Source organism: Photinus pyralis, unplaced genomic scaffold (assembly GCF_008802855.1).
Source record: "Photinus pyralis isolate 1611_PpyrPB1 unplaced genomic scaffold, Ppyr1.3 Ppyr1.4_LG3a, whole genome shotgun sequence".
Lineage (NCBI taxonomy): Eukaryota > Metazoa > Arthropoda > Insecta > Coleoptera > Lampyridae > Photinus > Photinus pyralis.
The window spans coordinates 1,585,786-1,606,732 of record NW_022170509.1 but is presented as its reverse complement, the minus strand read 5'-3'; the positions used below and the strand labels follow the sequence as shown (position 1 = coordinate 1,606,732).

At 35.7% G+C, this 20,947-nt stretch overlaps 1 protein-coding gene across 1 annotated transcript; it reads right to left on the bottom strand.

Moving 5' to 3' along the window:
• Positions 1-3,841: 3,841 nt before the first annotated feature.
• Positions 3,842-18,769, bottom strand: LOC116165562 (forkhead box protein O-like). Its single transcript, XM_031480111.1, has 2 exons — positions 17,911-18,769; positions 3,842-3,941 (listed from the first exon to the last, which is right to left on the bottom strand). Exons 1-2 carry the CDS (start codon positions 18,271-18,273, stop codon positions 3,927-3,929), a joined length of 378 nt encoding a protein of 125 aa, XP_031335971.1. The 5' UTR covers positions 18,274-18,769; the 3' UTR covers positions 3,842-3,926.
• Positions 18,770-20,947: the final 2,178 nt, after the last annotated feature.

Sequence of the window (20,947 nt, the reverse complement as noted above, 5' to 3'; positions counted from 1 at the left end):
AATTCTCCGAAATACAGCAGCTTAGTGCGCGGTTACTAAATACTTAGGATTTGAAAAGAATATTTAAAATTCATTGTCGGGACATATTGAAGGACTCTTCAGGCTACAACCTAAAAATATTTTCAACGAAATTGCAATTGTTATACAGGGTGATTTAAATCAAAGTTGCACTTTTTTTAAATATAACTTCCTGTTTTATAATTATTAGAATAGGTGTTTTAACTTTTAACGGCCTATTAATTACTGAGAGGCTTTAAAAATCGACAAACCTTGTATATTATTAGAAATGGTTGAATTACAAAAATATGTATAAAAGGTAAATACGGCGTGCTTATATCGTTAGAAAGGTAATCAAATCCTACATTTGATGCAATAAAAAACTTGGTAGTTTCATTATAAAAAATCAAGTTATCTTTGATTGAAATTTTGAAAATTTACAGTGATTTCTTTTAGCACAAAAAAAGTTCGGCGTATGTAGGTAAGCACACGTGATGATCAGTAATACTGCAGCGTCATGGCCTTCTAAGTTTTATGGAAACTTCGTTTTCAATTTTTACTGGACATTTATTTTTTGAGAAAATGACTCAGCCACTCATTTTAGATATCATGTGTAAATAAAGTCACACTAAAATTGACTAAGTAATCGAAATATGCAATAATATAGGTGAGTTCTATTTAAAAAAATACAACTTTGATCACCCTGTATACATCATCGAGATTTTGTTTGATTCGGATTCCTGGTGCCTCAAAACATGTATTTGATGTATTCCCGTCAAAAAAGGGAGGGATCATTTTTTACCCCACTGCAATACCTCCCTGACTGACATGCGGGTAGTAAAATTAAGTTAAAATAAACAAACAGATAACGAGTGAAGTTTTCGAGTAGTTGTAAAAAGCTGTTCTGCAAGAATTTTACACCTGGTTTCAATTTCATTTGGCGATGCCTTGAATGAACGTATAGACATATCAAAACTTTCGATTGATAGTAGTTGATTACAGAATTTTAATTTTCAGGCTGAAACTGAAACTACCATTCTATAGAAAAAAATTGTTCTTGGATTTGATTAATTTAAATTGAAGGAGAGAGAACGGCCACAGATACGCCCACACAAGGTCGTAATTGAACACAAACACACAATACAAAGACCCACTGTTTTAATTACGAAGAAAAAATTCATATCATATTGCTTTTCAGCACCATCAATAGTAAAAACCTTCTATGCCATCGTTATACAGACTCCTGCTGATTATTTTAAGCTGAGACCCAAACTAAAACTTTCGATTTAATAAAATTCATATAGGTGCGCTAGCAACTGGAACGTTTGTTGTGTTTCCACAATCGCCTATCTCATGATCCATCTGTAGTATATTTAAATCTGTGGTATTACATAGTTAACTATGCTCTAAAGTATTTATTGAGACTTTACAATGCTGAAAGGAAAGTTAACGATAACTACGGCACTAAAATTATTGAACCCTATCTTGAGAACACTCGCCTCCGCAGTCGCACAATTCGGTGCAGGGCATGTCGGACTTGGCACAGCTGCATCTTTGTGTGCAACCTTTCTTAAGAGAGGCGGTAAGTAGGCGAATAGATGCATTTACAATTGAATCCATATTCAACAAACAAACTTAATCTACATACATTCGCAGGACATGTATGGGGACATTGCCTCCTGGCGCAACAGCAACTTCCGGATCCATGTGATTGGGGTTGGAGAAACTCGAGTGAAGATCAAGAATAGGAGCCTGTCTGGATTTTAAAACCTCCAGTTCCAGAAGCTTTTGTAATCTTAGTAAAATGTGGATGTAAGAAAGGTTGCACACAAAGATGCAGCTTTGTCAAGTCCGACATGCCCTGCATCGAATTGTGCGACTGTGGAAGCGAGTGTTCTCAAGATAGGGTTCAATAATTTTAGTGCCGTAGATATTGTTAACTTTCCTTTCAGCATTGTAATGTCTCAATAAATACTTTAGAGCATAGTATAATATTCAATAGAGCAGCCAAAAGAGGTCCCCGTCACGATTTTACTGTCCGCACTAGAGAATGCAATACAGGGATTGCGGGATCCCGAAATACCGGGATCCCGCAGCATTTTTGCGAGATTAAACCCGCACATAAATGGAGCGGGATCCCGCGGGATGTGCGGGACTGATGAATTTGTCGACCAAGGGGACGACTCTGTTTACTTTGTTAATGAAACTGATAACGGCGAATTATTTTTTAAATAATTGTTAAGCTTTTTTCGTTAGAAATGTACTATGATTTTTGAGGCACTTTAGAAGACTTTTTGTGCTTTACAGGTAAGGTTTTTTTGAGTTCTAAGTTAGGCCGAAGGTACTTTTGTGTTAAATATTGTGATAATTAGCGATTTATTTTAATACAGAATACCGGGATCCCGCGGGATTAGCATCTAACCATCCCGCAAATACCGGGATTGAGATTTTGCTGCGGGATTGTATTCCCTAGTTCGCACTGTTAAAAGCGCCTTAAAAATAGGCAAACCACGTAAAATACCCTAAATAAATTCTCCCTGGGTATTTGACAATTCCCTTCAACCTTCCTAAGATGTAAGAAAATACAAAACAAACCCTGGACATACATTTTTGACTCATTTGATGGGCGGGTATTGAAATGCTACCTTGCACTTAAGAAACCCGCTATAGCAAGTGCCGTCCGGGGTTTCGGGGGTGGCGGCATAGCTGAAATTAAACCTTAGGGTGTCTCTAGAACATCCTCTGAAAGTTTCATAAAGTTATCACAAAATGCAAGGTTGAAACCTATCTTGGCTCTTAACCCCTGCACTAAGTTGCTTGAGAATCAAATCTCAAAGAAGTATGTCGTATAGTTAGCATAAAACTGCAGGCATTCATTCTTTAAATTCGGAAGAGCCAAGATTGCTTCATAAACGAACAATTTTATTTGAATTAGACGACACTTACGTATAAAGTTCAAATTTTAAGAGTAGTAAACTTTCCATTTCCAATGGACGTTTAGTGTAATCTACGACGCTATTTTATGGTGGTTATTAATAATGAAAAAGTAAAATTTCAACACAACCCCTGGATTTAATAAATGTGGCAAGCTGGCTGGTCAAGTGTCAGTTTTAAAATGTGTATTATGAAGATTGAATTTGAAGCTGAAATCTTGAAAATTGAATATCAAAGTTTGACGGTTGCGACTGAAGTTTAAAGAACATTCGTAGATGAACGTCAAAAGTTTAAAATTTGGAAATCTTAGATGTAAAAGTATTTCAAACTGCGACTGTGAGGGAAATTTCAATACTAATGAACTTTCAAATTTCAATAAAGAGCGAAGGATGTGAAAAAATACTTTCAATTCAATTCGCGATGCTGAAACGAAGATTCAAGCAAGATTTAAAACCGTGGTCGTTCTAAATTTTAACTAAAAAAAAAAGTTCAAAATTTTGGAACCGAAAGACGCACAAGGAGCCGCGATTCGGAAATAAAACTATATGAGTTTTAATTTGAGGTTTTAAAATTTGGAGCGCGAACACTGCACAAGAAAAAAAAGTAAAATGGAGAATGAATAGACATGCATTTTTTTTAAAATGAGCTAAACCAATTCTGGTGACATTTTTGTAAAGTGAAAGAGTGCAAGGAGAAGTAAGTTTCTGTTTTTGAGGATGACAATGTGCGACATTAAACAAAATAAACTATCTATCTCCAATGTCGACAATTGGAGTTGGGATATTTACCATTTACGTGCTCGACGTTTGGCGTCGATTCGATACAATACAACCTGCATAGAATAAACAAATAATACAGCAACGCAATTGCGTTATCGATATCAGTTCATGATAAAATCGATTTGTTTCGTCTATCTTTAAGGGAGCGTTTAATAACAAATGAGGATTAGCGAAACAGTCCTACCTGAACTGAAGTGAAGTGAAGCTGTGGATACATCACAACGCCCTTACCTGAAACGAAAAATAAAATTGAATAATGTAGAACAATAAAAATTAAATCGAATCATAATTCAGTGTTGATTTTTTCTGCCCACATAAATTATTATTGATGTATATATAGCTGTTCATTTATTGCGTATCACCTCATAAACTTTTAGCTGTCTCCGTTCGATCGTCGAAGCTAATAACACTCAATTTTCGTGTTTTGGGCGCTCAAGGAGAATAACTCAATGGAACTGCCGCGCCGTCACGTTTTCCCCAGCTTTAAAGGACATTACAAGACACGGATTAATTTTGTACGAATTAATGTGACCATGACCGTGTCAATTTTTAGATCGGTCAAACTTGGTCAGCAAAATCATGCGATTATTTCGTTCCGATACTCCAAAGAGAGACGGTTACACTGGCATTCTGTTTACTTATTTCTCTAGTGTTAATAATTTGGGCGAAATTCTCAGAGGGTATACCGTATACGAAACCTAATGTAATTTACAATCACTGATATTCTCGTATGGCGTTAAGTAATCGTGGCAAAAAGAAAACTGATCGAATTTATGACATGTTTTACTACTGCCTTTTTTTATTGAAGTGCACCACATGACTTGCAACACCATACTTAATTTGTTGCACGAAAGGTTTTGTTGATATCGCGTTTTTATTACCGATATGCATGGTAAAAAAGAACTTGTACAGTGTACAGTGGAAATGCTCGATTAAATTTTTGCCAATAAGTCACACGTAATTATTCTTGTGTAGTGGAGTAAAGTTGCACAATAAATGCATACTACATGCTCGAGAGGCAAGCGAATATGAACTACGTTGGCAAATTCGCCATTAATCACATTCAGGACGATAAACTGGAAGGACAATATTACCTACTTATATTTTTGTGGCAAATCTATAACATTGCCCTCTGGTCATACGTGCGCACAGGTTGTATTGGATAAAAAATACGCACATTAGTAGTATAATCTGTGGTAGTAGTATCACGGCACATAGATTCCCAAATAACACGTCAACACCAAGAAGCTTCTGGACTTTCAGAACATTTTGAAAGTTGGAGTTGTCTGACCTTTTCCCGTTATTGGGGGAGGAGGGAGAGTAGAAATGTTGTGTTAAATGAAAGTTTAAACCTTATATAATCAATTTATTTAAATAAAAAGTTTTAGTTCCCAATAAAATGAGAGTTCAAAATCCGACGTTTGGGTCTCCCCCACAAAAATGGACGGGGATGTTTTCAAAATCCGAAACAGTCGTTTTAATGAAGCTATTGAATTAATTTCTAATAAAGAATGAACAATCAGTTCTTCAAAATTTCGTGAACCCCCTCTGAATAATGCCACCTACACCATGTAACGTCAGTCAGCGTACAATTTGAGAAATGTCAACGGATTGTACCAGTCAAACTGGTGACGCTCATTACGTTTTTTTTTCTGGAGCTTACATTGTTAAAAAAACCATAGTGGCTGCGAGCAAAATTTAAACATGCAAATGCGGTGACGTAATAAGTTGCATAAAATGCAAAGATGTTCGAAGGTTGTCTCAAGCGACTTCTACTAACTTTCTTGTGTTAAAAATAACACATTTTTATACTGCCAGCCTCGCTGCCAGCTTACCCCAACCCAGCAACTACTTAAATTCACAGACATCATCTAAAGCCGTGATTATTAGCGAAACTTTTTAATTACATTTTTACTTTGTGTGGTATGTGAGAAAATTCAAATTAGCACCTAATGAGCCTCTAAATCTTAAGTTTATACACTACATGGTGGTGAAGGCTCTCCTCTCATCTCATCTACGAAGTTAATTAACAGCTGCTAAATGGTAAACTCAAATTTTGAGATGGTTAACTTAATATTTACGAATTGTGAAATTAATTTTGAAAACAATTTGATGAACTAAATTTTGTTGGGGAGTATAGACGTTAGCCAAAGATTTGGGAAAATGCATTTCAATATACCGACTTGTTGAAAAATTACGTAGCGAATCTCAGCAAAATAATGATCATTTTATATCACATCTTTCGTAATAAAGAGGGTTGATGTGTATTTTTTATCAATGTTTGTATTTTCATGATGTAAAAGATTGATTTTTAAGACAACGAGGTATGGGGTTGATTCAAGCATACAAACACCCCTAGAAATGCTTTGACTCCTATTTGGTTATGCTTTTTACCATTAAAAAAGTTCAACGGCCCATATATCATTATCTCTATTAGGAATTCAATAACTCAAAATCGTTTCGGTAATATGAACGGAGAAATCTGACAGTAAAAGTATAACGGTACCCCAAACTCCCCCCCCCCCCCTCTCGCCAGTCCTGTTTCAAAATTATAACCCACGACTTGCGATGCATCATTGGAATTGTCGCCCTTTAGCAAGCAAATGTAAATAAATAAATTAATAATGCGTTTTAGAAAATTTGCAGTTATTATTAAGAAAATCGAATTTTGGAAACAAAACCATATCTGATGATTTAAAGGTTTAACTTATATAAAAGGCAATAAATGGTACCCCGCATGTTTGAGTATGCCCAATAGAAATTTTGAAACAATAACAGAATAAACTGGACCGGCAGATTTACCATACTAACACCAATATTATATCTGGCTGGATGCAATTAATATCTGCGCCTAAGCAGGTCAAGATCGACAGACGACTAAAGTCTAAAGATGAGGTAAAACGTCATCTGATGATGAATTCAGTTAGTTTGCAAATTCCCTTAGACAAGGTACATAAGTGTATACATGGATGAGGTATAAATGGTACTGTCTCATCCATGTTATCAGTTTTGCAAACACTTTTTCTGCAAATTAACTACGAGATTCATCAAACACTGGCCAATAATGCAAACATGCCAGAAGCTCATGATCAACATAAAATAAGAGCGATATAGATCCACTTGAAACTGGTTCCATTTAAATCTATTGAAATCTACGCTACTTGATCGTGCAACAGGTGATGCCGCTAATTGTCGATTTTCCATTTTCCAATTTCGACGAGCGAACTCAAAAAAATGGAGCATCTGAAAATACCTACGGCTTTCAAGATATTTTTAAAATGAACAGATAACGCGTAAATTTCGTAAGGAATTTAACGGAGCTGCGGCTATGTATAGATGTGGTTTGCTACGAGTTCAAGGAAACCCAGTTAATACGTAAAATCTGCTTCACAGCCTACTGTGTAATTGGTTTGCTGGCGCCCACATCCCACAAATGAGATGACGTCATCGCTTGGCAAATTTACATTCTATTGACTATAGTTTCATTTAGGCGATTAGTGCGCGCTGGGGAGGTGAAGGAGGCAATTACTTGATTATCTTAAGGCAATTTATTCGACGAGCGTCTTTTCTCGATTGAAATAGCAAATTCAAAGTGGGCGGCGTTACAGTTTATTCAACTTAAATTCGAAGTTAATTAAGCCCAATGTGTGGCGAACGCAGAGTAGAAATGAATTTTCCCTTGTAAGAATTTACAACTTTTCAGAGTTGTTTGTAAACAAACTTAAATGATCACGTAATTACAGTTGTGGACGTCGTCGTTGTTTAGTAAATATGAATGATCCTGATCCGAGGGTTACTCAGTCAGTCACAACTATTTTTAATTGAATGCGGCCGACGCAACGTGTGTATATATACGTGTATATAGTATAGGTAAATTAGTAGGTACAAAAATTGGAGGAGGAGGCGACGAGAGGCGAGAACGGCCTCGAGCCTTTTATCTCAATTCAATTTCGAATAATGTTCCAGATTATTGCTTTCGTAATTGTAATTTTATATCACCGACTGACCTCCAAAAATTTATTTTATTACGGTTATCTAATTTATCTACGTACAGCAGCAATTGCTGTCAGAAGCATTTGACCTTTCTGCCATCTTCCTCTCAATGTGGATGTGTTGCTTTAATCGACACGACATGGAAAATTACTATGCGAATATTTTTCACGTGACGTAATAGAAACTCTCCACTTTTTTCGACTGGGAACTACCGATTGTGTTCATCAGCAAATGTACTACTATAAATGTACCTCTCAAAAATGTTTGTATGATAGATACCGAACCCCTGAAAAGTTCGCAAGACAAGTAGGTATAGTCTCAAAACTATTTGAGGTCACCCTTTTAAAATTTTGAGCTGCACTAGTTCACATATTAATTTTGAAATAATACCACTACTATCACATCACCTCAACTTAAAAAATAAAAGCGTAACAATTAAATTCATTTATAATTTTATATTGCTTTTATTAAACGGCAGAGCAAAGCGATGCAAACTTTATAGGGGAGTCTATGATGTCCGTCTGTCCGTCCGTGAACACGATAACTGTCGAACTTTGCACAGTTGACCTAAATACCACATGTAGTAAGCCAATTGAAAATGGGTCAAATCCAATGACCCCGTGACCCACACCGAGGCGCTCTGCCGCTTTTTCAGATGCTCTGTCGCTTTTTTAGGTGCTCTTTAGGGGTTTATTGTGTTTATAACGCACTATTTTAAAATTTTTGAAAGTTGTATAAAAAAGCTTCGCCATGTTCGACATTTTTCTTGAAGTAAGTAGTATGAAAAGATCGGAAAAATCTTATCAAAAATCTAGGTAAATCCGTTAGTTCCATCCTTTCTCGTGTTAATAGTTACAAATTGAGAATTGGGACTTTTGGGTGCATTGCTCCCAATAACACAATTTGGACTATACATATACTCATATATTTCACCTGATGTACAATGTGTACTTAAGTTGGCGCCATATGGAATGGTATCTCCAAAAAACATTTTCAATTTTATATCAACGTATATGTACATCTTTACCTAGTTTTTATTCATTTTTGTTTTAGTCTAAGAGAGAACATTAGGTCAAATAAATATTAACACCAGGAAAAATAGTTGCGAAAAATCAGATTTTTCAAAATATTTTAACCAAAAAATATTCAGGGATTTGTAAGACTTTATAGTTTTTGCATAAAGTACAACTCAACTAAAATTGTGCAGCTGTTGTATTTTTAATTATGAGTTGGCTTTCATTTAAATAACCTATCGAGATAATTGCTATTTGGGGTTTCAAAAATCAAAGCACACATAAATTTGACATTTAAGCCTGGTCCAAACATGCATATAGTCATAGGTGTAATGTAAAAATGACACGCCATCTCGTATATGTTCTCAGCAGCTTTTGCGTGAATAGCGCCAAATTTAAATATTAAAATCAATATATATAAGGCTACGTCGCCATTATACTGAATTTCTCCGGATCTGTAACAATAACATTGGATTTGACTAACTGAAACCGAAAACGTGAATGAATCCAGCCGCAGTGAAGTCCAATGTTTGTTAGGGGTCCAGATAAATTCAGTTTAATGCGGATTCACCTCGGCAGTCAGGGGCTTCAAAGAGTACAGAGCACTTGTTTTATAAGTAAAAACTCAAATTATTCCAATCAAGGAGTTATATTTAATTTATTATGATTATACAAGATACAAGATCAACTTCATAAAACTCTACTGTATGATGCTCTAAAGATCGTTCTAAAAACAAAATATGTAGCAAATTATTACAATTTAATTAGTGTTACTTGCTAAATATAATGTTCGGTTCAAACATTACTAAAGAACTTACGTCAAAAATTAATTACGTGAACTCTGTGAAACTGTAAAGATCGGCCTTTGTTTGACAAATTGTTTGGCGATATCTATAATCTCGAAGTAAACATTCAGTGTCCAGTGTACATTATATTATGTTGAAATTTAGCAATTTGCCTTGATCCGACCTAAAAAATGATGAATGCGAATGACAGAGTCGTCCGTAGGTAAAAATATTGCGGTACGTGATGAATAAAGAACGCCACATGTGTTTTTTTTACTTTAGCTCGATTTCCAATTACATGAAATTTGTTTTCCAAGTTACCTGAATTTCAGTAGATCACATTCCAAGTTTGTATGTAAAATTTTGCCATCACTCACAGTCGAAATTGAACCCAATATGTCATCTATGATGTAGGGGAACTCCTGTATATTGCACCCTTACTCTACTTTCCTGACGACAATGTCCATATTTACATATAAGTTCCACTATGTATTGCTGCTGCAGAAATTCGGGAAAAAGTATATGTGTGGGTAGAGCAAAAAAGTTATCAATTCTACTTTTCTTTAATAACACACAGGTGCTATCTAATGACGTTTGTTTTACTTACGATAAACGGTGTGCCATATCGGACAGGTAGTCAAACAATAAAAATTAATTAACAAATTATTAAAACATTTTTCCACAGGCAAATGGGGAAAAATGCTAATTTATCATATGCGCCTATTTTTAAACGAAATTTTTGTGCAATTTGTTTGTTTCGGGTAAGTGTGTGCAAATTTAACGAAACTGGATTTTTAACCATTACGTATACCATTTTTTATTTGCTATCTCATTGTAGACGTTGTTTAACCACGGATTAAACTGATTTATGGTTTGTCTTGGTTTTTTGGACGTATTCTCGTGATGTGATGTGAGCAACTCCTCATTTTTGTACAAAGATCTTGCGCGAGAGGAAAAGCTCTAGCTCAGACTGTGGTAACTATATAGTCACATTTAAATTACGTTTTTTATTAGACCGTAAAGGCGTACTATTAAATACGTCCATCTTGGAATTCTCACTTCTACAATGAGATTAATAAACAAATTTCGCAATATAACAATTAAGTATAGCCTCACCGGCGACGTTTCTCATTATTAAGGTATTCAGATTTGAATTTTTAGTCCTCACCATCTTACACTTAATTTTTTTCCCGCAATTTCATTAAAATAGTTCCAAAGTGTTTCGGATGACAGACAGACCAATAACAGAATAAGATTCTGTACTTTGGAGTTTTTGCTCCTTGGCATATTGACTTAGCCTCGTTAAAAATGTGATGCTATTGTCTAGTGTGCTAGGATCAGTTAATTTAGCTCGGGCCGTATCTGGAATGAATTCCAGGGAGACAGTGTGGCTACCTAAACGTCGCAAGATTATCAAAACGCCAAAAATGATCTGGTAGCCCACTGCAGCTGTGGTTTTTATAACTCTCAAACAATCTCTCAACTAATCTCGGTAAATGTCAATCCGTTGATCGTTTGATCGTCATATTAATGGATTTGGGGTATAGGTCAAAGTTTTGGACATCTTCCAGATTTGACCTTTTATAAGTAACAATGACGAGCATAGGTGCAAAATACACGGCAATTGTGTAAACTTTGCCGATTAATGCACAAAGGTAATTACATTGTAATTTTTGGTCAAGGGGTCTAGAAAATTCCATACTTGGCACAAGACTCGAGCGAAGAAAGCACATCGGTAAATTTTAGGCTAAAGATTTGATCTCGGATTTGATGGTGACATTATCCGGACGGGTGGTCGGAGTATTCATTTTTATTTTTTAGAAATGTAATAAAAATATTTTGATATTCTGTTACAATCCCGTAAACTTATCGGATTTGCATAAACGACCTGGTTTACAGAATACTTCCAACCAGAAAGAAACAAGATATGAAATAATGTCACATACACAATAATAATGATTGATACTACAACTTAACAAGTATCATGATAATCATGTTATACGTTTCACGGAGAAACATTAGATATACACTCCCTTAATCCGGGGCGCAAACTGAAAATTCCGAGGAAAATTCCATTCTCATTGATTATCTATGTATTTCTGGTAATTTCTTGATCTTGATCAAGATATAAATTATTATTATTAATAATTCTCTCAGAAAGATAAAAAATTTCCTGGCTGCACAGATTAGTTGGTCAATGAGGAAAATTGATTGGTACATTTCACTAATCAAATATTAAGGTATACTCTAATTAGTAATTAGCACAACCTTATCAATATTTTTCACTTCATCCTGCACATGCCTGCCTGTATTATCAAGATCTGTCCCGTTCCGCTTCACCTTATTGTATCAGCAGATAGCGATAGTTTGAGCATGAGTTAATTAAAAAACCTTACACCTCTATAGTAACAGACTTGTTTCCTTTCGTTACTCTGTAGGTTGCCTTAGGAAATGATCCTGCTTTTCTAAATGAATAGTGTTGTGTTAACTACAGTCTCAGCCAGAAGGTAAAAGTCCGATGAAGTTAATGCTTAAAATGAAAACACTTTTGGGCTGACTCAAGAAATAAAGAAAGCATAATGGTTTGGACTATTACACTTTTTATGGAGAAGTTTTATTTTTAACCTAATTTTCGATGGCTTACGATTTATTCTTTTTACTGCCCTTAAATTATGTTTTGAGATTTTTTTAATAGCAGGTCTTTTTCTGATTTGAATGATCATACACTATAGTTTTCTCTCGAATTTTCCACCATTTGTTGAGTCAAAAAGTAACTACGTATTCAAAATGTTTAAGAGTCTTGGGAAAAAAACGACTTCCTTTCTAATGCACTTCCTTCAATCCTCTTTCTGAATTATTGGATAGTTTAGTCATAACAAAGGTAGAAAAGCATATTTATTTTAATCAGAAAAAATTCTCTATGCGAAAACCAAAGACGAGAAGTAAGTAACAAGTCGGAAGTTTTACGTGTCACCGGATCTCACTCAACACAAAATTTTTTTTATTAGTATGCTGGAATTTCTTATATATAATCGATCGAGTTCCCCATGAAGAAAATATTGAAAAAAAATCTATTAATTCTGTACACTTTGTATATGTGTACTTTACCTGATATCGTTTTTTAGTAAATATACAACTTGGTTTATGAAGCAAATTTTAAAAGCTTTCATTTTTATCTCGGTAATCTTTCCACACCGCGCACCCTTTTGGAGCGAAACACAAGGGATTCAATAGTTATTGAATCGTAACAAATTTAACTTCTGTGGAATGTGCAGGTAAAAAGCTACTAACAGCATTCCATTATCAATTGATCTGCAACAAGTTATTTTTCGTACGATTTTACAGATAGTAAATTAACAGATTACTTACGCTGCAAAAAACTTCGACCAATCACAAATCATTAACTATACTAATGCCGCCAGAAGTAACTTTGTCGGATTGTTGCGTTATATAATGAGACCAAATTAAAATAGTAGGTACTTTAAGATATTTCGAGTTAACGAAGTCCATTTGTTTCAGCCGTGTATACATTTCACAACGCAATTGAGTGCCAGGACCACATTTATGTCATTAGAAGCGATTAGCGCTCTAACCTTTGCACGCTTGTATACACACCCCCTTTCCCTGTTCGGACGACTTTTACTAAACGTAAAAATGTACGAAATTAATAAAATGAACGGGTAGGTGTATAAATATAAGGAACTCACGGAATGCGTACTTTTAGCCAGTTTAAATTTAGGTACACGCTGTATTGAGGGCACGGTGACACGTTTCACTTTTAATAATATCACAATCTGATCTTTTGCCGTTCACCCATGACGCGATTTCATTGGAAAAAGATTATTTAAACTGAAATTTTATATTAAATTTTTTTATACTAAGCGCATACATGAGAGAAGACAAAAAGACGGCGCTGCCCTAATAATATCGAAAATTACGTTACCATTTTATAAACGTACAATGGAAAAATTATGAAAGATGAAAATCCGATCTATTCCAAAAATGTTTCGTATATGTCTATTAAACGATAAGCGTATATTATACATATCCGATATGATATTTCCAATGATACCGAGGATAATACGTAAATAGGTGTAGGTACAGGTTTCCAACATTATGATCTAATACCGCTAAATTCAAAACATTGGCTACAAGTTAGCGAAAATGTGTAAATTTAATTTAAACCATTTGATCCTTCTAATTTGGAGCACATTGCAAACACAGTTTAAAATTTGTGCTGAAATGTCGTCGAATCGAGAAAGTGAAATATTAAAGTTAGCACGAAACATACAGACTGGCCCAAAAATTACAGATCACTTCAATGACGTTATTAAAGAGCAATTCTACAACTTCATTGCGAAATATCTTGAAAACCAAACTATAAAATCTAAAAAAAAAAGAATACGGTGCCAAGTTCAGGACAATTTAGGGGGGGATGAAAAGATTACTGTGAAAATGATGATGAAACTACACTCTAATCTCCTCCTCCTCTCGGCAATAATTTTGAGCTAATCCATAGTGTGAATGACCCCTCCAGTAATTAATTCCATGAGCAAATGTATCGAGACATTACCTGTATTTAGATTCTCAAATTATAATGTAGAACCGAGTGTAGAACAGATAAACCCAATGGAAGCCGCAAGGCGGAGATAAGCAAAGCACGATAAAGTGAGTAAAAAAATCACAGTCCACTATTCGATTTTCCACATCCTCTTTGAGGTCGTTTTCCTTTCTCATTGATAGAAACTAAAAATATAAATAAAATGGTTAAACAGCTGAGCCGACGTCCTGTAAAAGCTGGACGTTATCTACGCTATCTCGTCTCGCTGCTGGATAGCCAGACTTTTCACTTCCAAGCGTCCCTTCCAATGACCAAATACCTAATGTTCTTCGAAGATAATCACCCAAAAAATGTGATTCGAGATGGCGCCCTTGAAAACTGTACAAATTGTACACGTAACATTTTCTTCTCAAACGAAACGAGATTTATCTTTTAAATAAACACAATAACAATTAAGATAAAAATGCCATCAGTATAAATTGAGTCAGTTATTAAGGTTCATGTTAATCTTATCGATAACGGAGCGATATTACATGAACAAAAAATAAATTGCTATCAATAACCATGTGGTTTTATTATCTCGATATATTTGAAGGGCATTCTTTCAAAGTACTCCGCTTGCACTTGCACTCGGCTATCGCTTTACTGTCATTTTTTTTTAATCTTTGAGGCGATTGTTCAGAATTGAGATTATTTGCAAGTTTTAAATTAGGTAACGTAGAAATAATATTATTTACATCTCGAGCCTCGAGGTACGAAATGGATAAAACAAATTATCTATTTTTTATACCGATGTTGGAAATTCTTGCCTACCACTGCCCACAAAGCCATAATTTAGATCTTGTCCATATGGAGCAAATTCTCTCGCGCGTACTTCTTTAAATTCGCGCGACGCTTGTGGGACGCGAAGTATTTTTGGCGCCTAGTAAGTAGTACCTCGCCAACGTGCGTCTGGATTTGCGCGAAACGATTCGATGTAAATTTCCCTATGGCCCATTTTAAATAACTCAACGCACTATGCACTCGGCTATCGCTTTACTGTCATTTTTTTTTAATCTTTGAGGCGATTGTTCAGAATTGAGATTATTTGCAAGTTTTAAATTAGGTAACGTAGAAATAATATTATTTACATCTCGAGCCTCGAGGTACGAAATGGATAAAACAAATTATCTATTTTTTATACCGATGTTGGAAATTCTTGCCTACCACTGCCCACAAAGCCATAATTTAGATCTTGTCCATATGGAGCAAATTCTCTCGCGCGTACTTCTTTAAATTCGCGCGACGCTTGTGGGACGCGAAGTATTTTTGGCGCCTAGTAAGTAGTACCTCGCCAACGTGCGTCTGGATTTGCGCGAAACGATTCGATGTAAATTTCCCTATGGCCCATTTTAAATAACTCAACGCCTTTACAATGTCGTATAGCCCATCTTAAAAAAACACCCTGTATAGTAGCTATAGTAAAAGTAGCGACGGCGACTGTACCACAAGTCCACAACAATGCACCCATTGATTTGTGTTCACGTAACCCTTAATTTTAGGCAAATGACAACTTATTGCTCTTTATGACGATCAAACTGAATGTTTGGATTTGTCAATTGAGAATATTTTTCTCGAAATTTTTCTAAATCAAATGTAACATAATTTCGGTCAATCTTTGAAGTAATTATTAGAGCTATTAAATTTATGTTACGTATGATTTTTTTTTGTAAAACAAAAAAGTAAATAATAGCAATGCTATGAGAAGTCCAAGCTTTCACTTTAAGGTACTACTTTATATTTAGCAACTCGAGTAGTAACTTTACGACCGCGAATTATATGCCGAGGCGCAAAAATCCGCCTCCTGCAGTGGGCTAAGGACTTCGAAAGCTTCTGAAAAGTCTGAAAATTCTAACAAACGAAAGAACTAAAAAAAGAGCCTCCGAAAGGAACAGCAGTGTCTGAAGATTTTGAATGTTGAAAAAGTTCTCAAATGCTTAAAGATTATTTAGTTCCCGAATAATTTGAAAATCCATAAGATCCTTAGCATCCAGCAGCTTTTGAAGCTATAATCAATAGTCATCACAGTTTAATTTTTAGGGAAATTCTCCATAAGTAATGGTTTTGTCCGTCCGTCTGTCTGTTCCTCGTCTAACTCGGGAAAACTTCTACGAATTCAAGGATCAGCCAGTACTATTAAATGCCGGATTAATAGTCGCGTTTCCGAGTGTGAGATGTCAAAAAATGCCCCTACTGAAAATCGTATGCGATTCTTCGTATCTTGTTTGTACTTCATCAAGTTAGTAATTAGGATCTGTGTCTATCGAATCAGTATTTTATGATCATATGAATCCGAGTATGAATCTGTAAAGTACGGAGGTAAAAATCTAGCTAATGGAGAAATGAATTAAACAAATCGCTCAGGACGGACCTCGGGACGGACAGACGACACCCACTCACAAAGTTAATGTTGTCTATACTATCGAAAGATGTAGTCTATGGCTTATAGAAAAAAGATGAAATCATATATTACATAGCCAGGTACAGTATTGAAGGGTAAAAAAACGGCATTTATTAAGTAGTGCGAGTATTGCGACCGGCTAATATATCAAAATCGTCAAAAAGTGTATTAGTTGCTAATTTTATGAGGGCTGACGTCGAAACAGGGGAGAGAATGAAATTCAAATAATGTATAACGATGGAAATGTGACCTTGTTTTCCTTTACTAATAGAAAAATACTCTTTGCTTCTGTCATAACATTTTCGCCATCGTGGATATTGTTAATGTAATTTGTAAATTTTAATGCCCTGAAATTTTGCATTACATTTTCAAAAATTTTACAAAATTAATACAAATTGTAATGTTTGCCTCCTCGCCTCGCCCAACTACGGCAGAACATGGATCATTGTATTTGATAAATCATAACATAACCATCTCATTTTTTGTCTAATTTTGCTTTATTTTTAATTTTAGGGTGGTTGTGTTTAGTAAAGTACGCAATTGTTAAATTAAGTTAATGATGGCCCCAAAAAATTAAAACTTTGGACTTCTAATCGTGTCTTGCAAGGAAAAGTAAAATAGTTGCATTGAGAATTCGTAATTTTTAGGATGATCTTGGGGAATTGCGAACGGAACTGGTTTAATGGCCCATCTAGACTGTAAGACATATATCAAAAAAATGTTTTAGTGGATTACCTTTATTTGTACAAAAAACAAAAGGGGAGGTGGTCCCATTCCTGTCATATTAAGTAATCATATGATCTTGTAGTTTCCTGTCCAAAATTTACAGTTGAAGTTGCCCGTCGGACAAAAAGGGATGATATTGAACCATTAAAAATGGGACAATTTGGACGTGATGGTAACAAAAACTTCTACATTCAACGGTGCTTTAAAGCTGTGGTAGGAAAATTTTGGTTATCAAATCCAGCACCTTTGAAGGAGGTGATAAGATTTTAAGAATTGGCCATTTTCATATCAGGCAAAGCATATCGGATAAGATTAATGGCGATAAAGTGAATTACTTAAGATATGGAAGCGTAATTAACAAACAATTAGTAGAGGATACCTTAAGAAAAAGTGTGGGAATTCCGCGTCTCTCTTTTTAATTGGGAGATGTCGTCGTTTATTAATGATTGTAAATATAAACACCGCGATTTCGTCGCAATTCGGGTCGCACGGCGAGGAAATTTTCGCCTACATAAAATATTTGAAATAATTTCAATTGAAAGGCAGAAGTCAAGGCTGCGCGCGATTAAAATCGGAAAAAAATCTCACTTTTAACACTTCTCGCCAGTGGCACGGCAAATTCAAGGCCGACTTGTATTTTATTCGACTTTGATCTAATATTTTGAAAATTTACAAACGTTACCTTCCAACCGGCCGAGCTATTGCTGTCTCCCTTGTCCTTGAAGTACGGGACGTTCTGAACCATCCATTCGTAAATCTGGGAAAGTGTGAGCCTTTTTTCCGAGGATGAAGTGATAGCTTGTGTGATTAGATCCGCGTAGCTGAGATTGCCCCAAGCATTGCGACGGCTCGAGTTCTTCTTAGCGGGGATGGACGCTGGAGCAGGAACGGGTAAGCCGCCCGTAGTGGCGCACTTGTTGCCCGATTCCTCACCGGGCTCGACGTAATTTTCTGGACGCGGCAAGGGCCACGTGTTGGACCGAGCGCGAGTTTGAGGTTCGAAACCGTCAATTTCGGCGACGGGTTCCATTATATTTAAGTTCATCTTCCTCAATATCACAGCCACTTACCCGCGATTATTATATAATTGTTCCTCTCGATAAATTCGGGAATCGCACTGGCCAGCCTTTTCGCTAAATATAAATTTTGCGACGCAATACTAAGAGAACGCGCACGTGAGATGGCAAACTACTAAAAGAACACACAACAGTTCAACAAGTCATTTTCAATATTTGCTACGTCAGTACATGTGATAACGAGTTCGAAAAGTTCAGTTTTGCGATAGCCCCGCGTTGGTATTAAGACGCACTTAAATATTAAAATCCTAGATTAATTCACAGAATTTAACTTTACAATAACAGAGCGTCGGCGATTTTTGGGCAAAATTTCGGAAATCGTGTCACACTCGGGCCCGAACAACACACGCGTATGACGCAGTAAAACACGTTGGGGGTGCGTAAAAACTTCTCGGCAACGTAGGCTACGTTCTCTTTGTGAACACAACACACCGTGTGCTGAACGAAATGAGAAATTGCCGATCATACGGCTTTGGTTCAGGACGGCCCACTAAGGCATGCGCATTAATTGGCGCCACGCACGCGCTCAAATTGCGTAATTATAATAAACGCATCATAGCACACGTGCCCTCCTGTACACACCTATGCGTTACACCGTTTAAGAATTAGCAAAGAAGCTCGATGGACCGCCTTCCGGCACCTCCAACTTACATTCTTGGTCTTGCCCTTACCGATGCAAACAATTTTATTCAAACAAACGTAGGTAATATCCTTCCGGCAACATTTTTCCAATTATTTGTAAATGTTGTGTCGTAAACGTAAATGCCAACCAGTGAGTGGCATACGAAGTTTTCATTGTTGACGTACCTATACGCTTTTTGGACGATTTGAAAACATCCTCTGGACCTTTCATCTGAATTAAGTGGGTCGACGAAGAGAATAATAAAAATTAAACCTGACAATTTTTGATGTACCTAATAATACCTAATTATTGGATATCTAATGAAAATGTTTAAATTTAGAAATATTTCCATGCATGCGCGACCACGACAGAAGCTTTCATTTGATCCGAACCTACCAAATTCAATCCATCCTGATGATCATATCGTTACAAACTCGCGGAAATATGGAAACGCCATATCGAGGTATTTTTTATTAATTTGTAGATGTAACTGTAAACTTACACATCTAACTGATAATACGAAAGACTTTCCAGGTGTCTCTGGGAATTTATACAATGTCAACTGACAATCTGGATATAGAAACCGATTGAGCTTTGAGGTACACTTTAAGTTTAGTAAAAAAGGGCCGAGAGAAAATGGTCTAAGCAACGAAATTTTTTATATTTCGAATAGTTTAAAACACATCGAAAGCGGCATTGGCGTAAAAATTAGCAATTTCGGAAACAAAGTAAAGGAGGAGAAAGGGTTGATTAACCTTTGTCATAAATAAAATGGAACTTTTTAGCGCATATCCGAGTCCTTAACTACTACAGTTTTCAATACATTTAGTTCGTTCTTTTTGAATTTTGATAGCTTATAGCTCTGGCACCGGAGGCAAGAAAAATCTTGACGATTATTGTGTGCATATACACAGGCTGCGCAATATCAACTTTCTTAATTATTAATATATTTTGTTGAAATTTTAACCATTGATACTTCTATTAAAGACAAACCTTAGATATCCGCATGCGGAATCTATGCGCATTATACGCAATGCCAACTTCCTTATGTATGAAGATAATATTTCTTTCAAATTTTAACTACAGATATAGTTCGAAATTTTAACCACATATCGCATATTGATGCGCGAATGCGTAGATTGCGCAATAACAACTTTCTTATTTATTAAGATATTTCTTTTAAATGTTAACCATAAATGCTTTTAGTAAAGAAAAATATAGCCATAGTCCTTTGGCAAGTAGGTACTGATAAATGCATAGACAATGCACTAACGTTACTCGCCTTAGGCCGAAAAACTTTTACTTGTCTCATTTTTCATGTTTTTTCACAAACTAAAACTAAAAGTGAATACAGGCTATAGTTCAAGCACGAGTCTGAATTATCAAATTGGGGTTATTCGTCACTATGTCACTTTAGGGCAGCATTCTGCATTATAGATTCGGAGGTCCTAGAGTTAGCACTGTCATTGAAAGTGAAAGCACTAACTTCAAGACCGATGTCGATCGTTAGTGCCTGTTGGAGCTTTATATCTTGCATTAACTCACAAAGCCGAAAATGCAGGTTGATTTAACCACCCGACTTTTGGCTAAAGGGATTGTTAAGGGTAACACGTAGAGTACGAGAAAAATAGAAACAAAAAACATTCGAATTACATTCTTAGTTATTGGGGTTCAAGGATAAAACTCTCCAGTTATTAAATAATCCCTAAGTCCTATAGGATGAAAAGTACGGAAGTGACGGAATACCCCGAGAATTTTTATTTTTAGGTTCGTTTGAAATATACAGTGCTATTTATTAAGAAGTAGACATCGGAATTTATATATGTATTGTTTTTCCCTATGTCTACTTTTAAATGACAAAATCTCTTCTGAGGGGCACCTAATTTTATGCACCAAAATAACTTCTGAAAACCAATAACAATCGGGCTGTCATCTGCTGGTGCACTGCCGTCTACCCAAACTTTTTGGAAGCACCAACGATAGTACCACTGTCCATCTCAGTGTCTTTTTCATTTGTACCT

What these genes read in the sequence shown, in the direction of transcription:
- LOC116165562 (XM_031480111.1), bottom strand. Translation starts at nt 18,273, where the DNA reads ATGAACTTAAATATAATGGAACCCGTCGCCGAAATTGACGGTTTCGAA.